The sequence below is a fragment of the Octodon degus genome, unplaced genomic scaffold (assembly GCF_000260255.1).
Source record: "Octodon degus isolate 3935 unplaced genomic scaffold, OctDeg1.0 scaffold00001, whole genome shotgun sequence".
Classification (NCBI taxonomy): domain Eukaryota; kingdom Metazoa; phylum Chordata; class Mammalia; order Rodentia; family Octodontidae; genus Octodon; species Octodon degus.
This window is the reverse complement of record NW_004524577.1, coordinates 2,991,451-3,018,319: the sequence shown is the minus strand read 5'-3', so window position 1 is coordinate 3,018,319 and position 26,869 is coordinate 2,991,451. Positions and strand designations below refer to the sequence as shown.

Below are 26,869 nucleotides of genomic sequence, written 5' to 3'. Positions count from 1 at the left end.
TTCTCCCTCTCTCTCCCTCCCTCTTTCTCTCTCTCATTCTATCTCCCTCCTTTCTTTTTTCCTTTCTTTTCCTCTCTGTCTCTCTCCCTCCCTCTTTTCCTGTCTTTCTCTCTCATTCTCTCTTTCATTCTCCCTCTCTCTTCCTCTCTCATTCTCTCTTTCCATCTCTCTCCCCTTTCTTTTTTCCTTTCTTTCCCTGTCTCTCCCTCCCTCCCTCTCTTCCTCTCTCTCTCATTCTCTCTTTCATTCTTCCTCTCTCTCCCTCCCTCTTCCTCTCTCTCTCTCATTCTCTCTCCCCCCTTTCTTTTTTCTTTTCTTTCCCTCTCTGTCTCTCTCTCCCTCTCTCTCTCCCTCTCTCTCATTCTCTAATTCTCCATGTCTTTCTCCTTCTCTCTTCCTCTCTCATTCTCACTCGCTTCCTCCAAAGTCAATTAGAATTTCTTTCCTTCTCACTTGCAGCCCAATGAATTCTAGGTCACACAACATTATTACTACATTACGATAACCTTGGACAAAATGTCCCCACATTCTCCAGCTCAGATTGGATCTGGGCTTGTCATCAGCATAAGCTTATTATGGTTTGCAACCTCAAACAGTGCCTGGCCACACAATTATGAGTGATGACCCTTCATCTGAATTATGGGCATTTTAAGGAAGAAAGCAGCCCCGCCCTTTTCAAGCCATGGCTGAGTGCACAGGGCTGGTGACAGGTCAGGAGCTTCGAGCTATGACCTTCACACAGCAGCCCTGGGGCTGGAATGGAAATTAGCCAGAAACCATCATTCCGGATTTCAAAAGGTCACTATTTATGAAAGGGTCCCTTCATGTTCCCTGGGAGGCAGATGACAAGTCAGAAGTAGAAGGAGACAGGGCTGAAACAATGATTACGCGCAACTCGCCGCCCGGGACCCAGTAAGCCCTATCCATGCCCAATTAGACTACTGTGACCTTCCGAGGCTGCGTAGGGACTTTTAACGTCAGTTAATCTGTCACTCAGAATCTCATCTAATGGCCTTTCAGCCAGTTGTCTCTGTGACAATTAGCAGAGGTTGGAATGCACATGTTTGAGTGCTTTTTCGGATTAAAAAGTGTAGCCGTATATGTGGAAGTAATTAGAAAAGACATCCCTCGTGGCTTCTGCAGCAGGGCATCCCGCGGCCTGTCAGCAGCCTCGCTTGGGTGGTGGTGAGGAGCTCGGGATGTTCGCAGTGTAGCTCCCCGTCCCTCTGTCCTGACGTTACATCCCCATGTGTAACGCTACCCGTCAAAGACTAAAGGCACAAGCGTGGGGTTCTTTGGCCACACTCACTCTTAGTCTCTAGACAGCAATCAAGACATTCGGTTATTTCCAGCTTTTTGCATCTCCCGATGCAGTGGCCGGTGTCCGTCCCGCTGCCGCCGCCTCCCGTGCTGTGGGAACCCATCACCATTACTAGAGTACCGCAGTCCGGTCTCTCAACCGATCTCCAGGTCTTCCTCTTCTCTTCCCCACTCTGTTCTCCACAGTCCAGCAGAATCAGCTTCTGAAGGGAAAAGCTGACTACATCATATCGTGCACTCCCGTCTCTGCTGCCCCCAGGACGAAGTCCAGATGCACCTGCCCGGGCTCGGCGCTGTGGGTACATCGCCACGTCCACGCTTGCCTTTCTGGGCCTGCACCGCTTGCTCCGCCCTAGCCACTGCCGAGCGTCTGGGTTGCTGCCTCAGGCCGTCCTCCCTCTGACCTCCAGACTCCCGTGTGCGCTGTCGCCTCTCCCTGCAGCATGCACTCCCTCACCTGACTCTGGAGCATCCCTTAGCTCTCGTGAGATTTGTGAGTTCTCTTTTGGAGGACCTTTTCTAGTCCAGGGAGGCAGGTTGCTGCTTATGGAGAAAGGCCACGAGCTGTAGCTTTGAAGCTCAAGTTCCACCTCAGACAACAGCTTATAAACACATGACAGGTTACTTAAGTACGCTGTGCCTCGATTTTCTTATCTGTAAAATGGGGACATTAAGGGTTGTTAAAAGTATCACATGTGACCCTTAGCTGGCCCATGAATTCTCAAATAATGTTAGATATGATTATTAGTCTTTTCTTTACTACACGTGGATGATCCCAAGGGCCCATACTTCTGGTTTTTGTAGCCCTATGGGAGTTTCTCGGCCACTCTGGAGGCTCTGCCTCTAACCACTGACTGCAAATGGGCCTTTCCAGGTCAGACCTCACTCAAACTTCGAGTCTTCTCCTAGTAGGGTTATCGCTATAGCCACCAGGTTTCTCTCCCTCCTTCACTCTTACACTTCTAAAATCTGTTTCTTTGTGACCTTGGACCTTACTTTAAAAAACAGTTCAAATCCCATTGCTGCTCTGCTTACCACCCTTCAACGGCGTCTCCTTCCCTCTCATCTCTGTCTTCAGCTTCCACACTCTCGATATTTAGGACTCGCTGATCCCTGTGCATTACAGGATGTTCAACAGCACCTCTTACCTTCTAGGCCCAGTAGCACTCCCCTTCCACTTGTGACAACCCAAAATATCTGCAGACATCGCCAAATATCCCTGTTGGAACCACTGGCTTAGGGTACATCCTGGACGCTAATCTTAAAGGTCATTCCTAGCTCGTGTATACCCATCTTAAGGGACGAGCGAGGACCAGTCTTCACTGACCATAGGGTTTAAGGATGAGGCAACATGGTAAACCACTCCCGCGAACCAAAACGCTATTTCCGGAAGTGATTGTGTGGGGGGCGCTGGGCAAAAGCCCACAGAAGCAGGCATCATGACACGGTGCTCCTCTCCTCCTTTCTCATTCTTTGTTCCCAGAGTCTAGCATCGGGGTTGGCTGAGAGGAGCACTAGTTGAGCAGTTGCCCAATAGTCTGGTCCTTTCCTAAATTTTCATCTTTGCACAGTCTCTTTAATTACAGATTAGAACATAAACACTTTATAAACTTAAACCTCCACCCGCCAAACATTGAAGAGTCACAGCTCCGCTGCTGTATCTCATGGCGAGGAGTGCCCCCCGGAGATCACAGCTCTGTAGAGTCATGGCGTAGCTTTGTCTGTGTTCTTGGACAAAGACACAAGATGCTCTGAATCCTCCGGGCACCTTCAAACTTTGCATCAGCGGGGTTGCATTTTAATCAAAGACATCTCTTCCAGGACTTGCTGAAACCTCATGTTGCCTCTTACATCCCAGTGACAGTGGAAGATTGGCTTAGCTTAGCTGCCGATAAAAAGAACACAAAAACAGCCATGCCAGAGCCCGCTGAGGGACCGTCTTTCATCTCCCAGTGGAGAAGAAAAGGCAGAACCAGACAGAAATCTGACAGGGGAGTGGAAACGGCTCTTTGAGAGTCTCTCCTCCATCATTTAGAATTTGTCAACAGAATTTAAATGCAACAGTGGTAGATGTTCTCCAATACAGGACGCTTTTCCACTTGTACAAATTATTGATCTATTGTTTTGATGGATTATGTCTGCTTGATATATCCTGTATCAGAAATTATCTCCAACATTTTAAATTCTTGTTTTAAATTTATTGAAAAAATAATAAGCCCAACTGCATTGTGATATCATGACACATTTATGTGAAAAATAATATATGTTTCACAATAAAATATTTGAGGAGAGTTGTGTTCGTTTGGACTCTTTTGGAAATCTTTTCAATGTCTAGCTTAATAGAGGACAGAGTCTCATAACTTCTCCATTTGATCTGCTGTTTGGGTGGAAGGCTATAAAGAAAATCTCTTCCTACAGAAATACATGGTTAACAAGAGGAACATCTGAATAGCCCTTGAAAATAATTATAGAAATTTTTCTTTGATACTACACCAAAACTCTACAAGTGGTAGATTCTTTTTTTTTTTTTTTTTTTTCCGGAACCGAGGATTGAACTCATGTCCTTGAGCTTGCCAACAAGTGCTTATTCTACTGAGCCATCTCGCCAGCCCCCACTGTAGAGTCTTAAAAGCTGATTTCAATATAGAATTGGAAGCCATATTAATGAATACTTTCTGTTCTAGCATGTAAAGGTACTTGTGCACCTTGAGTGAATATTTATTCAGCCATAATTTTGGACTGTTGTGTATCAGTGATTTGGGCAGTATTGATTCGCTCGCTGAGTTATTGAGGTCTTCTAAATCTGGCACATTTTATCACATATTTTTTTTTTTTAAGAGCACATCACATTGACTCATGGGGCCAGTACAAGTTTTCCAAAAATTGTAATTTTCACTTGAAACATTGAATTTTATCTTTGGCAACAAATACATTTAGCTGCTTTCTTTGAAGTGACAGGCTTACTTAGCTCATTTCGGAGAAAATGTCTGCCAAACTCTCAGGCCTGAATAACCATAATTTTGACTGTCAATTATTCTTTCAAGCAAATATGAAGTTTCATGGCAAAGAGCAGCTAGTTCAGCTCAGAATTCAGTCACAGGGAAGCCACTGCCCAAGGCAGCTAGTATAGTTTGATTTGCAGCTGATGTGCTCCGTTTGGACTTCCAATTTGCTTGCACAATGTATTAAAAATTAGTACTCAAAGCTTGAGGGATAATAGAATTAGTACTCTTCGCTGCTCCACTGGGGACATTCCAGTGTGCAGTTGGCACCTTCTCCCACTGCATGCGCAACGCACTCAGCTGCCACGTCACTGCCTCGCTTCCTGTTCTGCTTTCAGAACTCATGTCCCAGGTGCCTTTGCGAAATCAGAGCAAATGTCAACATGCTTCTTACCTTATTCTTATAACTCACATCTTATTTTTTTTTACTTCAAAAACCATTTTAAGCTTGCTGATCCCTTAAAATCCTTACACACACACGCACACATACACACACACACACACACACACACACACACACACACATGTTAACAGTCCCTACACTGAGAATGCAGAGCTATAATACCAGGATTAAGGACAGTGATTTTCTGATTTAAAAGACCTGAGTGTGACTCCTACTATTACCACTTACTACCTATGGGCACGGGGGACAGTTATTTCTGAGTTCCATTTTCGCCTCAGTAAAATGAGTATAATCCTCTGTAGGCCTCTTGGAGAACGCAGGAAGGCTATTCACGTTAGCACTTGATGTGTGCCTGCAGTTATTTATTAAGTACTACTGGATCCCCAGCGTGGTTCGCCGAGGGAATTTTCTAGAACGTGGATTCTTTAAGCTTTTGACCACCTTGTCACTCAGCGTGAGAAGAATCAGCCCCACACTCGTCACCCAAGCCCTTGCTTGCATCGAGTCCGTTGGCAGCTTCTCCACCAACTATGTCGCTGGCCTGGCCCCAGTCTTTGGTGAGGCTCGTGAAGGACTCTGGGGACGGACGGGCTAGAGGCAATCACGGCCCAGATGCTACTGTGCCGTGGGCAGAACAGCACAGGTGAGCAGATTCTGTCTTTTATTTATCCCAGGAAAATTACATTAACCAACACTAATTTAGTGCTTCCACAGGCCAGGCACTGCTCTAAGTGTTGTAAAGTGATAAACACCTAGAGCAGCCCTGTAATTAGGTGGAATTGGAATCCCCATTTTTATACAGGAGAAAATTGCTCAAAATCACACATCCCTTTGTCAGGCTGATCTGGGATTTGAGCTCAAGCAAACTGATGATAGAAATTAAGTTCCTCCTCCTCCTCCCTCTTCTCCTCCTTCCCCTTCTTCTCTTCCTTGCTCTCCTGCTGCCACCTCTGCCTCTTCCTCCTCCTTCTCCTCCTTTTGCACCTCCTCTTCCTCTTCCTCTCCTCTTCCCCCTCCCCTCCTCCCTCTGTTGTTCTCCTCCTCTTTTTTTTTTTTTTTTTTTTTGTCCTGGGGATTAGAATCCAGGGCCTTTACACTGAGCTACATCTCCAGTCTTTTTATTTTTATTTTTGATCTTCCTCAATTGCCCAGGCTGAACTTGAACTGGAGATCCTCCTACCCCGCCCTCCCAGAGTCCAGGAATTCCAGGTGTCTGCTGCCATGCCTGGATAAGATTAACTAGCTACTAGAACCTTACTAATATTCCTACTAGACTCTGAAGAAAATGTAAAATGGGGGAAGGGGTAATTTATCCAGAAAAAGTCCTTTTCCATATAAGAGCTTGTGTTTTAAAACCCTAATTTTACTCTGAAATGACTTGCTTAAAAAAAAAAATCTTTGAATCAGTCAGAAACTCCAGGAAAAGTGAAAGTTATACCCATAAGCCCCACTGTGCTGGGAATACACACACGACGCAATCTTGAGCAAGCAGTAAGTGGTAGGAAGCGTCCACCACTTTGGATGTTTTTCTCTGAATGATTCAGATTGCGGCACGAGACCCATGAGAAGAAACTCTAGCCTTAAAGCCAGCCCGGCGCTGTGTGGGACAGTCTCGATAATCATAATCATGTTCCCTGGATTTCAAACTTCAGGACTAAACTGCAGCCCAACACGGAAGGCATTGGTACAATTACAGAACAGAATGTAAATGGGATGAATCCTGACTAGGAAATCACATGCAAATAGAAGGTGGAAATGGGTGACAGGAGCCTGTTGGTTTGTTAATGTAGAGAGTCCAGACGTTCTACCAAGGTGGTTGTAAAAAGAAATGAAGGCTCTTGTTTAAAAAAAAAAATTAGAAAGCTGATCGGCAGGGAGTTAGCTAAATCCTCACCTACCAGCATTCTAAGGCAATAGATTATAAATCAAGAATAATGGGATGAACATGTTATTTAGAGATCTGGATGTAACCCAGAAGAATTGAAACAGAAATGGTTAAAACATGAGCTGGGGAGACAACTCAGCAGTCCAGGTGCCTGCCTGGTAAGCGCAAGAATTGGGGTTCAATCCCTGGTACTGCATGCTGTGCCAGCCCCCAAAACTGGGCATGCTGTGCCAGCCACTGAAACCTGGCGTGGTGGTGCACACCTGTAATCCCAGCACTGGGGAGGCTGAGACAGGAGGATCACTATAATTCCAAGCTGTGTAGCCAGACCCTGTACCAAATAAATAAGTAAAAGATTTTTTTTTAATCTGAAAAAAGGAAATGATTAACACAAAACTTGGCCTGGGGAAGAGGGCTGGAGGCGGGAGGTATAATACCTCAAGGTAGGTGATTGGCCTTAAAGGCCCTTCTAGGGTTTGCTTTTTAAGGTAGTGTGAGCATCTTAACAAATTGTAAGATAAATTTTTAAATGCATTTGAGTTAATTATAAAAATTGAACTTGAAGAGATAAAACATACTATCAGAAAAATAGGAAAATGGTCTCTTATCTAGTAGAAGTCCTTTCAGGGGGGAGAGGATGGGATTATAGACAGAGTACAGGAGAAACCCTGCCTGGTTGACTTCGTTTTACATTGGTAATGTAATGTGTTTTTTGCCTTACTTCTGTTTTTAAAAAATGTTTTAGGAACATACAACAGAATAAAAGCAGCTGAGAAAAGATAATAATCAAATATCTAGGATGCTTTTGAAGTTCAAAAATTTTAAAAGAAGAGAGAGAAAAATATGTCACCACTTTGTACGTCTTTGTGGATTTCTGGGGTAAGCGGTTTCCTTTCCCGCTTCCCATCTGCTTGAGGCTAGGTAGCAGGAACGGAGAATTCCCTTGTGCTCGGGCACCACTAGGGGAGGCCGGTCCCCTGCGAGCTCTTCAGGAGCCTTTTTGTGCATTTGGCGAGTCCCTTCGGAGCAGTTCGAGGACCGGGCACGCTGGGGCTCACAGCCCGAGATCTTCGCACGACCACCTCCACCCGGCGAGTGCGCAGCCTCCTCCTGCCCTGGGCTGCAGGAGCTGCGCGTCCTGGGCCTTGTCGGCTTACCGCTCCCAACGCTGAAGCGCCAAGGACGAGAGGCGCGGCTGCCTCGGCCGCTGCTGGCCCCGCGGCGTCGCCCTGGGCACGGCCAGCGCAGCTGCGGGAAGAGCAGGCGAAGCGCCAGCCTGAGCTGCAGGAGGCCGAGGGGATCCGCCAGCCGGCAGGGCCGCCTCGCAGCGCGCTGAGTCCCAGAGAGCGCGCGATGGGAGGGCGCCAGAAGATCCCACGCTGATGTCGTTAGAAACCCCATTTTTCGGGGGTGAGAAATACAGGAGGCCACGCTCTGCCGTCAGGGGACGAAGGCTTGCAGTGCCGACCGAGCTGCTGTTCCGCAAGGTTTTGGAGGGTGAAGGGCGCTCAGAGGTCGATCCCAGGGATTCGCGCGAGCTGGACAAGCGCGGGCGAACGTTGCAAAGACTGGAGCTACAGTTCTGGTCTGAGGGAAGCAAGGGAGGCCGCAGGAAGAGCGGGCCCACGCGATGCAGCGGAGAAGATTTAGGAGGGGAAGCTCGGAAACGGTCGCTCTCGAGCTGAAAACGCTCCAAAATCTTCCAGTTTGGTCGGAGTTGAAGTCAAAGTTCTCTCAACTCCAGGCAAGGCCCTGTCTGCAGCCCTTGCATCGCCCCAACGGCCTGACGCCGCCTCCCGCTCCACCTCTGAGCCACCGTGAGCCGCCCTGCCTGCTCGAGCTCCAAGCGAGTTCCCACCTCCAGGCCTTGCTTGACCCGCCTTGACCGGCGCCCGCCCTTCCACCCGAGGCCCCTTCGCTGCCGCAGCCTCTCCGCGCCTCGGTGCTCCCCCGCCCCGTAGCTTAGCTCACGCCCACCTCCTCCAGGAAGCCCGCCCCCATGCCAGGCTTACAGCCTCACCCCACACCAACCCCATCTGGAAGAGCTGCCCTGCAAGTCTGCATTTCTTAAGCCAACAAGAGGGCCCTGCCGCCGAGCCCGGAGGCGCTCACTGGAAAGTGGCCCTCGGGGACGAGGCGGCCTAGGCCTGACTTCTTGGTTCTGACCTTACTGTCCCCTGGATCCCAGGCCCTGCCGTCTCCCCACTCCTCCTCAGGCGCTACTTAGGGGCATCTGACTCCGATTAACACCGTCACCTCTTGATTTAATCTTTTATTTTCCTCTAAACACCAAGAGCATTCTGATCATATTCCAGACCTTTTTTTGTTTTTGGCGAAAGAGTAATATTTTGAAAAATCAGAACTTACCTGTGGATCCATATTTTAAGGCCTTTTGCAACTGATAAACAGCTAATTGGTTCTGTTGTCCTGCAATTTGCAAGGGGTTAGACTGATTCGTTGTAAATATGCATCTATATTAACTGCTCTATGTCAGAACCAATTTCCGCAGGTGACAGTAGAATTTTGGAGCAGATGAGGGGAGCAAAGGCACCTCAGAGATCACTGAATTGCTTAAACTGAACAGGTAGATATTATTGTACTCCAGGGCAGCAGTACCTCATGCCAAATGCCATATGCTACAGAATACAGAAGACTGGAAATACCACTTCCTAAGCACGCAGGTAATTAAATATATATAAACTCTTGGGCTCAAGGAACAAAAACAGTGTCTGCTGGCTTTGCACACAATATGGCCACACAACGTGTGTTTTCTTTCTCTTCTCCCCACGTTTGCTTCCAGGGTATTGAGAGATTTTAAGATGAGATCGTTAAACTACTCCAGTTAACCTTCAAGGACAAAATGGGAAATAACAGATGACAAAAGGAGAGATTTTCAAGCCTGGAAAACCAGACCTCCTCAAACTCCAGGTTGCTGAATTTTTTTTTTTTTTTTTTTAGTTTTTAAACTAATTTCAGGTTGCTGAATTATACATAATCGTGGCCAGCATTGCTGGGTCTGTGGTCTGAGGGGAGGTTTGTAAGCAGTGAAGGATGGAACAGAAACTGTTAGGGCTTAGCCTGGGCAGCCGGGAGAGGGAGGCGAGGGGTCATGGGCCGCCCTGCAACAATACGGCCAGTGCAAACGTGCTGAGAACCCGCTGCACGCTCCAGGCTCTGGTAAGCCACAGAAATGTTAGAGGTTTGTGACTGCAAGAAGATCTTTGATGCTATTCATTACAGCATGTGGGTCACTGGGTGGCTGGATGGCAGTAGGGCCTTACTGCTGCCAACCTCATGCCCCCTGCCCATTTATGATTGACTGAAGCCAAAGATCAGAGAGAAGCAGCCCTGGGAGTCCATTGATCTGTTGTCTGTCTGATTCTCCTCGCAGATGGCTTTGGCCCTAGAAGAGCTGCAGGAAGGGAAAGGGGGGCCCTGGACAGGACCACCCGCCTCACACTGACACTGGCTGAGGACTGCGGGGAAGCCTCCTGCCTCGCAGATATGCGTTGGCCTGGAGAGCTTCTGGACTTCGCCTTTCATGTGTGTCATATGCTGGCAAGGCTCAGAACACCCCAACATGGTGGTCGAACCCTGGACTGCCTTTCTTTTTTTTCAGCTTTCACCGACTTTCCTTTCTGGAAGAGTTCTTGCTTTCCTGTGATGGTAATTTCATTTCTTCACAGACCCATGCCCAGTCTGGGAGGAAGGGACCCATGTGTCGCTTCACTTAGCTGGAGGAGGTGACAGCCCTCTCTCATCTGACGTGAGAGAGATGGTACACACCGATGGCTGCAGCTCTGCAGGCTGGGTTCCGCACACAGCCTCTGTCGTGGAGGCCAGGCCTCAGTGACCAGAGGGCCCCGAGGTGCCGTCCCTGGGCACTGCCCTCTCTGCTCTGGAGGCTCTGGCTGTGGGGTCGAATTTCCAGCCTACTTTGGCTCTTCTGAGTGGCAACTCAAAGCTCCGGTCTACTGCAACTACGGTTGGTCTACTCTGTTCCTTGCAAACATTTTCCCCTGGGTTCTTTTATTTTAAAGAGAAAAACATAAAAATAATAATAAAACAGACTTTCATATCTATCACACATGTTGGATCTTGCTTAGTCATTCAGCTTTTCAGTAGGGAGACAATATGATGTTTGCACAAGCATAAGTGAGCTACTTCACTCAGGAGTATGGTCTCCAGTTGCATCTATTGACCTATAAAAGTCTAGAATTTATTCTTCTTTATAGCTGAGTAATACTCTATTAAATTAAAAAACTGCATCCTTTTGTCCATTCCTTGGTTGATGGGCATTGGGGTTGTTTGCAAGATTTAGCTATGACAAGGGCCATCCAAATAGCTCAGTGGATTAAAGCACCTGCAAGCGGGTGCAGGGGCCGGGGGTTCGATCCCAGGCCCTGCTGTGCTTACCCTGCCTCTGGGGCATGCTGAGGTGGCAATTGAGACTGGGCGTGGTGGTGCAGGCCTGTAATCCCAGCACTTGGGAAGCCATAAACAAGAGAATCGCTATGAATCTGGTCTAGTAGTGAGACCCTGAACACCCTGTAGACACTTCCCTAAAATACAGGAAAAAACAAGGTTTAGCTATGACAAATTGTGCTGCTATAAACATGAATGCACATATGAAATCATAAATATGAGTGCTGTGGTATGATGTTTTCAATTCTTCTGACAAAATACCCAGGAGGGGACAAGCTGGGTCAAGTGGGACCACTTATGCTAGGTTTCTGAGGAATCTCCACACTGATTTCCGCAGTGGTGGCTCACTCTGCACTCCCACCAACAGTGGAGAAAGCCTCCTTCTTTCCCACAACCCTGCCCACATTAGTCATTGGCTGATTTTTTTTTTTTTATGGCAGCCATTCTTTCAGTGTTGTTTTAAACTGCATCGCTCAAGTGGTCAGTAATGTTGAGCACACTTCATGTATTTATTTGCCACACAAACATTTTTGTAAAAGGTCCTCTTCCCTTTGGATAAACGCATCTCTGGACCAAAGTGCTTGTCTGGTGAGTAGAATTTGGAGATATGAAGCCCTTGCTAGATTTCAAGATCAGTAGGGTAGCATTTCACAAACCTCAGACAAGACCTGACTGGTTGTTCTTGGATATGAGGTAGCTGCCTTGGGTTGGCTACTGCCACGGTGGTACCACCCATCCCCTACTGCAGCCAGTCAACTCAGAACCTCACGACTCCAAACAGGCTGCCTATTGCCAGCCCTTTCTGAGCCCTTCTCCTTTTATTTTTAATCTTTCTTTCTTTCTTTCTTTCTTTCTTTCTTTCTTTCTTTCTTTCTTTCTTTCTTTCTTTCTTTCTTTCCTTCCTTCCTTCCTTCCTTCCTTCCTTCCTTCCTTCCTTCCTTCCTTCCTTCCTTCTTTCTTTCTTTCTTTCTTTCTTTCTTTCTTTCTTTCTTTCTTTCTTTCTTTCTTTTTTGTGGAACTGGGGCCCTTGCACTTGCCAGGAAGCACTTATTCCACTGAGCCATCTCCCGGCCCTTCTCTTAACCCTTCTATTTCCTCCAACTTCTTGCTGAGGTTGGCGCATGAAGACAGATGTGGTCAGACTGCCTGAGCAGTGTTCAACCAGAAACTAGACATTAGCTTCTCTTTTCCCCAGGCATCTTATTCCTTATGAATGGTTCTTGGATCCGTGGATATTTCATTGAGGAATCAGAAGTATTGGGAGAAAGGCAAGTACCAACACAAGAAGCTTATCACATAAATATTGTCTAAAATGATTAAGTCAAGAACTGGTGATCGGACCAGAGAGAAAGCTCAGCAGACTAAAGCACCTGCTCAGGCAAGTGCAGGGACTGCAGTTCAATTGCTGGCCCCACATGCTGCGCCAGCACCCTCCTCTCCCCAGGGTAGACTGAACTGGCCAGAGTCTGGGCGTGGTAATCCCAGTGCCGGGGAGGCTGAAGGCAGGAGGATCACCATGAGTTTGAGTTGCATAGTGACACCCTGCAACAACCATGTATATTATAAAAAAAAAAAGAACTAGTGGTCAATATAGTACTTAGAGACATGAAGGGACTACAGAAACTACAAAAGAAAGCACTGGGGTATTGGTTACTTTGGCCTTCCAATTTCATAGGGAAGAAAACTGCTTCTCAGAGGGAGGTTAAGCATTTTTCAGGATCTCAGTTAGTAAACAGCAGAATCGAGATTGGCTTCCAGATCAACCTGACTCTCAAGCCACTGCTATTATTCAGTGTCCTCTGTGGTTTCTAATAAATTATTAAAGGCATTCATTCCATGGTGGGGAGGGCTCCACCACGTAGAAGCACCACGTTTTCTTTATCACTCATCTGTTGAGGCACACAGATGCCACTTCCAAGGTTTAGCTCTCAGAGTTGTGCTGCTGCAGAAACGGCTAGGCAATCATGAAGATGGCCACACGCCCAAAATTGCTGTATAGATTTAATGCAATCCCTATCAGAGGACCACCAGCATACCTCCCAGACCTAGAGAGATTGTTCCTAAAATTTATTTGGAACCAAAAAAGACCTAGACTAGCAAAGGCAATCCTGGCCAACAAAGACAAAGCAGGAGGCATTACAATTCCTGACTTGAAATTATACCACAAAGCTACTGTGATAAAATCAGCATGGTACTGGCAACAGAATAGACCTGAGGATCAATGAAATAGATTAGAAGATGCAGAGGCCTGTACGAACACACTCAGTCACCTGATCTTCGACAAAGGGGCCAAACTATCTTTCTTGCTTACTGGAAGAAAGATAGTCTCTTTAACAAATGGTGCTGGAAAGATTGGCTCTCTATATGCCGAAAACTAAAACTTGACCCAAGTCTATCACCATGCACTAAACTAAAATCAAAATGGATTAAAGAACTGAACATTAAAACAGAAACAGTAAATCTCCAGGAGGAGAAAGTAGGAGGAACTCTTAAAGACATAGGGATAGGCAAAGAGTTCATGGACAGAAATCAAATTGCATGGGAAATACTTGAAAGAATTAACAATTGGGACCACCTCTTATTGAGAAGTTCTTGCACGTCAAAAGAAATTACCAACAAAGTGAAAAGACAATCCATAAATTGTGAAAAAATCTTAACTAATAAGCACTCAGCAAAGGTCTGTTCTCTAGAATTTATAAAGAACTAAAGAACATTAGGGCCCCTAAATTTAAATACCCAATCCAGAAACGGGCATCCAAGATGAATACACACTTCTTAGAGGATGAAATTAAAGAAGCAAATAAATATATGAAAAAAATGCTCCTCATCACTAGCCATCCATGAAATGCAAATTAAAACAACACTGAGATACCATCTCACCAAAGAAAGAATGGCTATCATAAAGAAATCACCCAACAACAAATGTTGGAGAGCCTGTGGGGAAAAGGGAACCCTTCTCCACTGTTGGTGGGAGTGTAGACTGGTGCAACCATTATGGAAATCAATGTGGAGACTCCTTAAAAAACTAGGATTGGAAATCCCATTCAAGCCTGCTCTCCCCCTACTGGGAATTTTCCTGGAGGAACTGAAAGTGTCATATCATAGTGATAAATGTGTACCTATGTTTATAGCAGCACAATTTGTGATAGGCAGATCTTGGAAATAATCAAGATGCCTGTCACATATGGAATGGTTGAAAAAGATGTGGTATTTTTATACAGTGGAGTATTACTCAGCTATAAAGAATGATAAACTCTAAGCCTTCATATTGAAGTGGATGCCACTTGAAGATATACTTATAAGTGAAATAAACCAGACACACGTGTGTAAATATCGTATTGTCTCCCTAGCATAAGAACTCAAAAGAGGAATTACATATAGAAAGGTACAACACAAATAAAAGGAAAGCAAGAACTTGAGAATTGGACAATGAGGAGTGGGAAAGGAGAAAAGCTGGGAAACATGACAGGGGCAAAGACATGCATTTGTACGCATGAGATGGGTGGAACAGTGATCCTGGGGACATCAGCAGGTTTTTGAGACTAGTGGTTGGCTGGTGGGATTTTTCACCCTGACTAACTGTATAGGCTGGTGCCCATGAGCCAGGCGGCTGCACTGAGGATGGCGATGTGCAATAGAGGGGTTATGCTTGGAGTGCCTGCCATCCTGGTCTTCTAAATATGTACTTCTTGTCATGACATACCAATTATTGCCATACTGTCTCTCAAGTAAAAGAATCTTTATTTTATTATTTTTATTTTTAAAAAGGGTAATAAATGAAAAAAAAGACACAAAAATAAGAAAAAAAATGTCACAGGTCTGTCCTGTTACAATTCTTTATATGGTTAGATTTCTAAATTTCTTTGTAAAAATATGTAAATGCTTATTTCCAGTTTTTCTAAATTATTTTTCCACACATGTGTAAATGTTGTATAGTTTCCCTAGTATAAGAACTCAAAAGAAGAAATACAAATAGAAAGTATAATACAACTGAAAGGAAAGCAAGAACTCAAGGACTAACTAATTAAGAGAGGGAAAAGAGAAGAGCTAGGAAACATGACAGTGACAAGTCATACAGCTATATGTAGAAGATGGGCAAGGCAACGATCCTGAGAATCTTCAGAAGATTTTTGAATCTAGCAGTTAATTGGAAAGATTCTCACCCTAACTATATATACTGACACCTGTGAATTAAGCAACTGCACTGAAGATGGCAATTTGTAATAGTAGGTTCATGCTTGGAGTGCCTGTCATTCTGGTCTTCTGAATATGGGCTGCTTGTCATGACATGCCAGTTGCTGCTGTGCTGTCTTTCAGGTAGGTGATTGTTCAAAAGGGAAGGGGGTGGTGAATGAAGGAAGGAGACAGGAAAAGGAATATTGTGGGACTGTCCTGCTTCAAGGTTGTATATGGTTAGATTTCTGGACTTATGTGTAAACATAAGAATTATATAATTTTTTATGCCTATTTTCAAAATATATTTTAATTTTTTAATGTTTTTCATCATATTCTGTAGGGACTTAAAGTTCAACATATCAATACTTGATGAAAAATACCTGTTCCATGTTATGCCTAAGATATTTGATATTCAGACAGATAGTGAGGTTAAGATTAACAGCCTAGGTTGTATGGTAATAACAATAAGCTTCTCTTCTGGAGGGTTAACAACCTAAGTTTACAGACCAAAATTAGAGAAAAAAAAGGGCCTCAAAGAAAGCCAACATTTTGGCCCTAGCCTTCCAAGGTCAATTAAGACTCAGGACATATGAGAACTTGTACTGTAACATCATGTAACTCAGTAGTGTCCCAAATTTTCTGATCAAGGAGATTATGGGGCCAAAGAGGAAAGTGATCGATGATGTAGAGTGTGCCTAAGGAGAGTCACATGGAGAGAAAACATTCTCTCAGGCTTTCATGGGGAGCACATTGGCCAAGGAATGGCCGTGACTCATCCACAGGGCGACACTGACAAAGAATCTACAATCTGAGGTACAAGATCTCAGGAAAAATCTTGAGGGGATTTGACTGACCTTATCAGATCCAAAAGCTACAACTCTTGTTGCATAGGTCTTGCTTTATCTTGGTCTTAACCATCCAGCAAAGAAGTATAAAAACAAAGTATAAGATGTAAAGCCATGGTGTTATGTTGAGCTGTAGGGGACTCAGGTCAACAATTTCTGACATTGCCAGTGAAGCGGAAGACCCAATACTATTATGGATTACTGGACTCTTTTAGAATATTTTGTTGAGTTAACATACCTATAATATTTAAATGATGGAACTAAAAAAAAAGGGGATACAGATGAATGTCCATTTTGTATCTGTGTATTCAAAATGGTTAGGATAGATATATAGTTACATTCTCTTAATGAGTAAAGGGATTTGTTCTAATAGTGTTTGTAAATAAGATATTATGTCTGCATCTTGTATAGCAAATAACCACTAGGAAGAGAGTATGCAATGTGTTAATTATTGAAACTGTCCTACCAATTTGATTTGAAACTGTCTCATTGCTATTTGTTTCTCAATAAAATTATGAGAAAAAATAAATTATTTTTCCTTCATATTCTGTAAAGACTTAAAGTTCAACATATCAATATTAGATGGAAAATACCTGTTCCATGATATGCCTAAGATGTTTGATATTTAGACAGGGTAAACCGAAATGCATATATTGCAGGTTAATAATCAACTTCTCTTCTGGAGGGTTAACAACCTAAGTTAGCAGATCAAAATTGGAGAAAAAGAAGGGCTGCAAGGTCAGCCAACATTTTGGCCCTACCCTTCCAAGGTCAGTGAAGACTCGGGACATATGAGAACCTGTACTGTAACATCATGTAACTCAGTTGTGCTCCAAATTTTTTGATCAAGAAGATTATAGAGCCACAGAGGAATGTGATCGATGATGTATAGTGTGCCTGGAGAGAGTCACATGGAGAGAAAAAACATTCTCTCAGGCTTTCACAGAGAGAAAATTGGTCAAGAATTGGCCGTGACTCATCCTCATGGTTAACACTGACAAAGGATCTACAAAGTGCAGTACAGGGCTACAGGATAAATCCTGAGGGTTCTTGACTGACCTTATCAGATACAAAAGTTACATTTCTTGCTATATAGGTCTTGCTTTATCCTGGTCTTAACCATCTAGCAGAAAAATATAAAAACAAGGTATATAAAGTAAAGCCATATTAATATGATGAGCTGTAAAAGGCTCAAGTCAATAACTTCTGAGGAAAACCCACTAATATTATAGACTTCTAGACAGTGTTGGAGTGTTTTGCTTAATTCAAATACCTATAGTATTTAGATGCCAATACCCACCTCTAACAGGACTAAACAAAAAAAAGGGGAGGGGATACAAAGGAATGACCGTTTTGGATTTGTATATACAGAATAGTTAGGATAGATATACAGCCACTTTCGCCTAATTCAATGAGAAGAAAGATGTGCACTAACAGTGTTTGGACAGGATATCCTGTCTGCTTCTTGTACTATGGATAACCACTAAGAAGATAACAACGTATAATGTATTGATTATCAAAACTGTCCTATTAATCAGCTTTGAAACTGTCTCATTCATATTTGTTTCTCAATAAAATTTTAAAAAATGGTTAGGCATATATGTGTGATGTCCCCACCCTTTGAGGACAATATGTGGAATGTCTAGTTTTAATTTTTTTTTCTTGTGGAACCAAGGATTGAACTCAGGTCCTTGTGTTTGTCAGGGAAGCGCTTATTCCACTGAGCCGTACTGAGCCATCTCCCCAGCCCCTAGTTTTAATTTTTTGAGGGACCTCCCTACTGATTTTCACAGTGATTGCAGCAATCTACAGGGCCACCAGCCGCACAAAGTGTTCTGTTTTCCCCACAGCCTCGTCGGCACTTGCAATGATTTCATTTCTTGATGTGGCCTGTGCTTTCTGGAGCGAGATAGACTCTCAGTGTTGTTTCCATTTGCAGTTCTCTAGTGACTAAGGATGCCAAACATTCTTTCGCATATGTATTGGTCATGTGTACTTCTAAGCAGTGTCTGTTCATTTGAATCTCTTGCCTGATTTCTTGGGACTCTGGTTAGCTGCACAAATAATCCACACTGGTCACCAAAATGTAGAATGAGGGTCATTCACTGGCCTCTGTTTTAATCCAGAACATATAAGTTTAAGTGGTGAAACCAACAAATATATTTTTAGGGTATCTCCTTTCTAAAAGGAGCGGGGGTTAGCTGTACTGGCCCCACCCCTGGGGTGCGCTGAGACTGGCCATGGTGGCGCATGCCTGTAATCCTAGCACTTGGGATGCTGAAAACAGGAGAATCACTATAAGTCCAATCTATGTAGTGAGGCCCTGTAGACCCTGTACATACTAAATAAATAAATAAATAAATAACAAAAACACAAATGGAGTGGGATCGGAGGGTCAAATGGTGGAGCCCTGTGCTTAGGCAGAAGAAGGCGATGATACGGCTGGGTGTGAGATTTCCCATCCTCAACAACCGACAGGGGACAAGAGCAGTCAGGAGTGGACAGGTTCCCGGGACTGGAGCTGTGTCATCATTCTACCTGCAGAGCCACAGCTATGACTTTCCTTGAGGAGACTCAGAGAGCTGCAGAAGTTTCCAGGAAGGGCTGGGGTGGCTGCAGTAGTGGCAGGAAGCTGGTGGGGGACTTAAGACAGAGGCTATTTGCTAATACATATGGAAATATTTCTATATTCCACCAAGTAGGATGACTCCACCGGCACGTTCTGGTGGCACGTCAGCTCGTCCACTTCCAGACCTCTGCCACCTGCCCTGTGAGCCCCTAACTCCACCCACAGGCAGACTGGGGCGCTGGCTCCCATCTGTCTTAAGGATCCAGCCCACTGCTCTCTTCCACTTTTTTTTCCCAAGGGACTTTTTTGGATAAGGAAGAAGAGTACAGCGAAAGCACTAGGGAGAAGTCAAGAGTAGAGGAGAGAGAGCATGAGTTCTAGAATATTCTGTCTACATGACTAAGAGAAGATGCAGCAGGAAATCTAGCCCTGAAGGGGCAGCAGTGACCGATGCACAAGCTCTGCAGAGGCATGTCAGTGTCTCTGATGCATGAAAATCCATGTCTTTGTATAATCTGCCTCCCATGCGGGGGGTAGATATGAGCAGCGCGTGCTGATGAGTCCGAGGCTCCCAGCACAGGCCTTGGCACACAGGAAGCAGTGCATGCCTTGTCTTTCCTGCACCCTGATCCTCAATGACATCTTTGCAGCTTCCCCGAAGGCTTCTGAACACATAAATAAAGCTGGAATCCCATCTGGCTGCAAAAGTCAACCATCTGGAGATTTGGAAATGGGGGAGATTTCTAATGGCTGGCTAAAGTTTTTCAGTTTTTCAGCCAGATGTTTGGTGTCACACAGACCAATCTGCAGCAGAAATAGCACTTTATTGAACCACTTTTCCATAATTTCAAGTCCTCTGTCCTAAAATCCTAAGTAGGCTTTCTTTTCTTCAGAACCATTTTTTTTAGTGAATTGAGAAGATGCTATTGATTTAGAAAAAGTAATTCAGAAATCAAGAATGGAAATCAGAAATTTGCATTTAAAAGACCCCTCAGGTAATTTTCAGGGCTCCAAATTGGTAATCCATGGACCAAATTCAACTCCAATATACATACAGTTCCACTGACATGATAGTTTTAAAAAGTCGAATTTGAATTGGTTGCCTACATTTTAAAATTTAAGGGATTTTTTTCCTTCTAGCTTTTCTCTACTTGGAATGGTGAGCCACATTTGATGCACTTCTGGGGCTGCCCCACGTCCCAACACACTCCCACACCCCTCAGACCTGCATTGTGAGGACTGCGAGAGGTGTGTCTCACACGCTATCTCACCTGTCTAGGCCTCACAAACATTTGGATTTGTTACTGCTCATTGACTGACGCCTGGGGTTGAACTCAGGGCCTTCACACTGAGGGACACCCCTGACCCCTTAAAAAGTCTTTGAAAAATTTTGAGACAGGGTTTCACTAAGTTGCTAAATCGCCCAAGCCGGGCTCAAAGCTGTCATCCTCCCACTTCAGCATCCTGGTTTACCAGTGCTCCCCACCTCATCTGCCTGTGCCTCTCCCTAATTTTATCCAAAGTTCCTCTCTTAGAATTAGGTAAACTAAAAGGGAAAAAACCACATGCACAACTCATGTAACTGTCAGTAACAGAAATGCAATTAATACCAGAGTTGCTTACTGCTGGTCCTGTGGTCATGCCACTATCTGAGTACACTGATCTGATCATTGTCCAGGACCTCAGGGGGTTTTCTCACTGTGAGCGCCACGTACTGAACACGGTCTCATTCAAATTCACACTCTGCCGTTGAAAACGTGCAGCAGGTGTTGGTGGACGCTGTGCAGCCTTTCCAGACAGGAAGCAGGCTTTCTCGTGGGTGTCTCCATGTGGGTGTCTCTACATGGGTCAGTTGTGTTCTCATTCAGAGTGTGCCCGTTGTGGCCTCTGACTTTGTGCTGGTCTGCTGTCTCCTTGCCCTTGTCCCCTGCTGCTGCTACACAGGCGAGCAAAGTGACCCGAGACCTGCGCACTGTGAGTGGAAAACCCCATATTTCTGGGCATCTCATGAGCTAATGTCTGCACCAGTAGCAAACCATGCACCAGATCTTGAGTTAATGTCCCCTAGCTCTGAGAAGCAGAGTGGCTCTGGTCAAGTATCACCTGCCAGCTCGATGTGTGCAGCCTCGGGCTGATTACGTAACTGCCTGGAGCCTCAGTTTCCTCACTGGACACCCCCGTCATGAAGCCCTTGAGAAAGGAACAATTTACTTTTCCAAAATTCTAGAGCAGTGCTAGCCCCTGACCAGGAGGCAAATGCAAGTGGCTTTTTGGTGGGTTGTGCAAATGAAAACTAGAAACATCCTGCTCTTCCTCGAGTGAGGGGCTCTTTGTGGGTGCACACAGCATCCCTCGCTGGCTGTAAGGACTTTATCCATGTTCACTGGAACAACACAATTGCTTGGAGGAGTTGGGTGAAACTGAGTTTGTAGTGAACCACCACAGGCTAGGGAAGCGCAGGGTCTGGCTGTGGGCCTGATTCTTGGTATTACCTAAACAAAACCTTCTTCTTGAGACTGTGAGGACTAACCAGGCTTAGGAACATGGAGGTCATTTTCTGATAGCTCTCGAATTTTCTGATGGGAGCCTCATCCCGTCCCATAGCTGCCCACTCCCTATTGGGTAGTTAATTTATATTTAGACAAAACCTGCCTTCCTCAAGTTCTAATTCTACCTCCTTGAGGCCACATGGAGCATTTTAGTCTCTCCTCCAAATGACAGCCCTTCAGATATTTGTAGGCAGCTGTCATGTCTCTCTTGAGCATTCTCCTCTTCTGGACAAAGCAGCCACATAGTCTTATGATTCATCAAAATGTATGAAAGAATTGACTGTTCTAATTATGTGTGTAAGAGAATCGAGCCATCCCCCTAGTTGGCCTTTGATACAGAGTTAAAGGGCCAGAAAAGTAAGACCTTGAGGCTTGGGGATGGACAGGAGATTCTGAATGAGAGATGGACAGACATCTTCATTTCACAGAGGATGAAGAATTCTGGGCTAGTTGCTGCCTACTGCATCTGTCTTATCATGCAGAAACCAAAGACTTGTAAATTCTTCGAGCATTTGGTGCATTTCAGTATTGTAAAGAAAATCTTAGCTTCTGATTTTATCCAGGCTCAGTCAGGTATTATTTATATGGGTATAGATATAGCTAAAACTTGTTATAATTCACCAAGGTTTGTACATCTGACTGTATTTAATACTTCAAAGGTGGCTGGGCCAAATTGCACAAAGATTGCAACCAATTTTCTCAGAAGCATCAACCTGCCCATGAGCACATCTTCAATTCGTCTGAGTCCTTCTGGCTTCCATTTCTCACTGCTTCCACCAAGCCGAGTGCCTGGGTGAGCCTCCAGTTCCCTGTACGGACTGGAGGTGTGGGGACCGATGTGGAGAAAGAGGAAAGCAGGGCCAGAGATCCCGAGAGGGGGCTCCTGAATTTTATGCCCCACTTCTGATGTGGTGGATTTATTTTTTTCATAGAGCATAATGGGGGAAGCCAAATTTGGTGTTTAATTGTGCATTTCCAGGTTAGTTGCAGGAGATAGAGGAATTGTTAGTGAATAAAATGTGATAGACCCATGGACTTTTTAAGCTTGGGAGGGGCCTTAGAGTTTTTCTTATACCATTTCTAGAACTATGTGGGCATTGGAACACCCACCAGATCACATTATTTCAAAAAAAAAAGCTTGATTCTTACTGTCAACATAGGAAAAGAGAATTATGGAATTTCTCTAAGGTAATTGACTTTATCACATACAACTGGAGATGATCATGAATATATTTTTGTCAATGTTTAGGAAACAGTCATTTCAGAACTTCTGTTAGTACCCTAGATATCATGCAAGTATTGGCTAGTATTAATTCACAATGTTAACTTCAAAGTAATCCCTTTCCCAATTAGTAAAGTGACAGCTTGAGAGGGCAAATGTTTTAGCCAAGGTGACACAGACAGTTTGCAGCATTAGGCAGGTCTTTTGACGTCACAGGCTCCTTGTGGCACCTCAGCTCCCCCTTTTCTACCTGGGCTTCCCACCAGTTGCCAATCTGCGTTAGAGGCAGAATTGATGGCAGTAGTGCCACCGTCGGGAGAGCAGTTGCTGAGAACATCGGGAAGAAAAGTAGGGAATGATGCAACGCTACACTGGCGAGTGATGTCATAGCATGAGCGCCTAAGCCATTAACATAAATGCAATTTCTCAGGAATCCTTAATGAGCACCAGTCCCTGCGAATGCAGGCGCTGGGAGCCGGTGGTAAGCAGGAGAGAGGCGCACACAGGAAGCCCATATTTTCTCATCTATCACTCTAACTGTCTTCACAGATTGCTCAGAAGCCTGAGAAAACTCCCCACTGCTCCTCTAATCCAGACTCCCCTCCAGCACACGGACTCCACGGAGCTTTGATTTCCTTCTTTCTCCTTCTGTTTAGTCCCTACGACACCCAGGTATTGCCCAGTGACTCAGAGAGTGACTCTCCGTGTGTTGAAAGCAAGTTTAGGGATGAGGTGGGCTCCACATGCCACAATTGGTCTGATTTTTTCATTGCAGTTTAGAACAAACCCCTTAAATTTCAGAATTAGAAGTGAGGAGGTGCAGTTCTTGGAGCACCTGTCTTTTGTAAATGTACTGAAAATATATTTGTTGGGTTGGAGGGTGAGTTAGGAGCGAAGGCAGCCACATACCAAATACCAAGACCTCAGTTTCATTTTGATCTGAAATAATGAAACACGTATGAACAAGGAAGTTTCCTTCCAATGTGATGTAGTGGGGGAGGGGTGTGGGAATTCACATATGTTACCCTGGCACTGGAGGAAGTTCATGACAATATCTAGTTAGAATAAACTCAGAAAAAACTGATAAGACTGTGTGGAGACATGAAGAAATAGCTCAGAATGTGACTGGTCAGATCAGGTCCTCTCTTCCTACACACACACACACACACACACACACACACACATACACACACACTGAAAGATCACTGAAGCAAAGCTGAAGACCTTTTTTCTAGACACAGACCCAGGCAGTTCACAATATGCCTAAGGATCTGGAATTTGAAGATCTCCCAACTGCAGAAGCAGCTTTAGACTGTCACGAAACCTCATCGCATGAAGCCGGAGACCGAAAAGCAAACAAAACCCAACCCTTCCATGCTACACAGCTCCGGTCTTGGTGGGAGCGGAGTCTGGACACCTGCACGTTCTCAGCAACAATTTGTGCTGCTTCTCCTTCCCCAGCACTCCCTCCAGCTCCCGAACACCCACCCGCCAGCACACCAGAAGCCGGATTACTCAAAGCCATTGACCGGGATCTGTAAATACCTTCTAGACAGCAGGTCCTCCACAGCCCCGAGTGGGTCATTACTTCTTCGTTCTTCCTGCTGGTTTCATTGTCACTTGTGGACTTAGTCCTGCACACTCCTCTGGAATATAACCAGTAGTCCGTGCCCACCGCAATGGTCATTAGGCTAAAAGCTGCGAAGGCTCCCACGGTGGTGATCAGCATCTGGATACCTCTGTCACACATCCTCATTATTCTTCATGGTACTCTGGACGGCTGGGGATTAGAGGGGGAGACTCAGGGCCAGAGGGGAAAATCACACTGCAGCCGGGTGACCTAAGACAGGCTCTTCCCAGAATGTAGATCTCCTCTTTCCAGCATCCACAGGGACTTTGGGAAAGCTGGGATTTCCTGTCTTGAGCTCTTTCCAGTTCCTTGGGTTGTCTATGGCCCTCGGGAGGGTGCAGGCTCCAGGGGGTCGGTCCACATCACGGCTGCTTTCAGAGGCTCGCCGGGTTCCTTTCATTCCTCGGGAGCTTGGTAAAGAGGAGGGTTCGTGCAGGGCATGGCTTCGGAGCCTGGAGCGGCTGACTCGTTTTGAGATGCGCCTGGCTCCTCGCAGCCCCAGGAGACTCAAGGCGAAGAAATCCAGAGAGGTCTGGTGTGCGTGTGCGTGTGCGTGCGTGTGTGTGTGTGTGTGTGTGCGCGCGCGAGCGCGTGTGCTGGGGGTGAGGGCGGATGGCAAAAAATAGCACTGCTGGGAGGCGAGTCTCTGAGAAGAGTGTTCACCGCTTCCCCAGCCTCCCAGGAAAGCTCTCCGCCTGCTCCCGACACCCCCGCTCAAACTGGAGAAAAGGCAGAGTACTGGGGCGGGGGCCGGCTGGTTTCATTGGAGGGCAGAGGTCTGGGGTGCTGAAAAGACAGCTCCTCTCCTGTTGCCCAGCCTCCGCCTTGTGGAGCGAGGGCTGTGGGTCCGTGGTGCTGAAGGGACAGCTCCCTCCCGCGGCCGCACCCCCTGCCTTTCCAGCACTGGCCCGGGGGGGGGGGGGGGGTCTGGGGTGCTGAAGGGACAGCTCCCCCTGCGCCCTTTCCCGTCTCTTTCAGGCCAGCAAGGCGGCTGGGCTCTGCAGAGGCAAGCCCAGGCTGGCGCAAAGTTTCGGGAGCCCAGGGCCGCCAGCGCCGGCTCCTCCGTGCTGCAGAACGCTCCTTTTCCTCCGCTCCAGGAAGGGTTAAGGAAAGGGAAAAGGGAGAGAAGCCCGCATCGCACACTCACGCTCTCTCAGCGCCCACCCAACGCAGCGTTCTCAATCAACCCCATCACCCCCCGGGCACCCCTGAGACAGGCAAGTTTGCTGCTCAGCTGCAGCAGCCGCTGGAGCCCACTGAGGACAGAGAAGCCCCCCAAACCTAGTCTTCTTAAAGCGACCAGCGTCTCTTGGAGATAGTTCTATGGCTCTCTTGGGGTGGGCAAAACGTGCTGTTACAGCCACATCTGTGTAGAGTCTGTCTCAATTTGGTTTCCCAGAAAATAAACCAATATGTCTACCCTCCTTTCTCCGGAGCTCTGGTTTACATGGGAGACAATGTGCTCAGATCAAACCCGGAACCGTTCACATACGTATGAACACATATTCCTAAAAGACCAAAGAACCTAAATGTAAATAGACTCCGTTGTCCATATATCAGGACCCGTGGATGAAGAGAGGTGAAAATTTGGGGTCTGAAAACACCTCTTAAATATTTTAACACTTTTACATTGGGGGGGTGGTGATGGGTTCAACAAGCTTGGAAAGCCACTGGAAAGGTCAGGTTCTTTTCCCAAGGTTCCTGTACTGTTCATGTGTTAACATGCTGTGTAAGTCGGACCATGGCCCAGGCGAAGCCAGGCCTGCGTCCTTGCTAGCACAAGGTGCATGTTCAATTGCACATCTAAAAGCTGTCCCCTCTGGACAGCCAGTGTTTCTAAAGGTTGGCACTGGACTGGCTTTTCAGTACTATATATTCCAGCACATGCAGGCACGCACCCTGAGGAGGCTAAAGACATTCCACAGAACTGCACTTATTTTTTTTCTCATGGCACAAAGGGATTAACATTCAGAGGCTGGTGTTTGGAATGGAGGCTGTATGTTCTGAGATGTGTCCACACCAGCTGTCGTATTTGAGTGTTATTTAACAGGACAAAAAATATAGTGGGAGACTACCAGAGGCACACATACTCTGGACGTGCTATCTCTAGGTGTCTGTCTGCCAGCGTGTATTCTGCTAGCTGGGGAGCAGCAGCGTATCACAGAGTCCCCAAACTGAACTCACAATTTCTCCATGACTTTGCTACTTTTAATCTGATGCTGAGGTCACTTGGAGACTTGGTCCTTTGGGTGGATACACATGCATATTGATGCACAGGTTTCAACAATTGTGTTTGAATGCTAACCTGTGCTGTTTACCTTCGTTATGTGTTTTGAAAGCCTGTGAAGTTGTAGGAGAAACAACCAGGTATGTAAATACATGTATACACCTTTAAGCAGTGTTGTGGGTCATGTAAGCATGTTTGCTATACATACATGCTGTATGCATGTGTGGATGCTCATCTTGAGTGGAGGCTTGAACACACACGTTTGCACACTTTTATGCACTGAGATGTATTTATATGTGTCATAGTTTATACTGGGAATTTTCCAGATAAATAAAAGAGAACACATACATTGCAAGCCAGGACCACAGCGGGCCACACTGCAGAAGGACAGTGGATGATCAGGGAAGGCAGACAAGGCCCTTACATGACCCACAACACTGCTTAAAGGTGTATACATGTATTTACAACTCGGCTCATACTTTGTTTTTCTTATGAAGCAAATTCACATCTCAAAAATTCTGCCTAGACTAGTCTTACTTTTTTAAAAATAGAAAACATCCATGCATTTGGAGGAAAAGGATGGACCTTGAGACCATAACATGAAGTGAAAAACATC

At 45.6% G+C, this 26,869-nt stretch overlaps 1 protein-coding gene across 1 annotated transcript in view; it reads right to left on the bottom strand.

Moving 5' to 3' along the window:
• The window catches only part of Cacng3 (calcium voltage-gated channel auxiliary subunit gamma 3), a 98,091-nt gene extending 73,335 nt beyond the window's left edge, over positions 1–24,756 (bottom strand). The window contains exon 1 of the mRNA XM_004622894.2: positions 23,942–24,756. Coding sequence (XP_004622951.1) covers positions 23,942–24,152 — 211 coding nt within the window. The 5' untranslated portion in view covers positions 24,153–24,756. The remainder of the gene's footprint in view (positions 1–23,941) is intronic.
• Between the last annotated feature and the right edge of the window lie 2,113 nt (positions 24,757–26,869).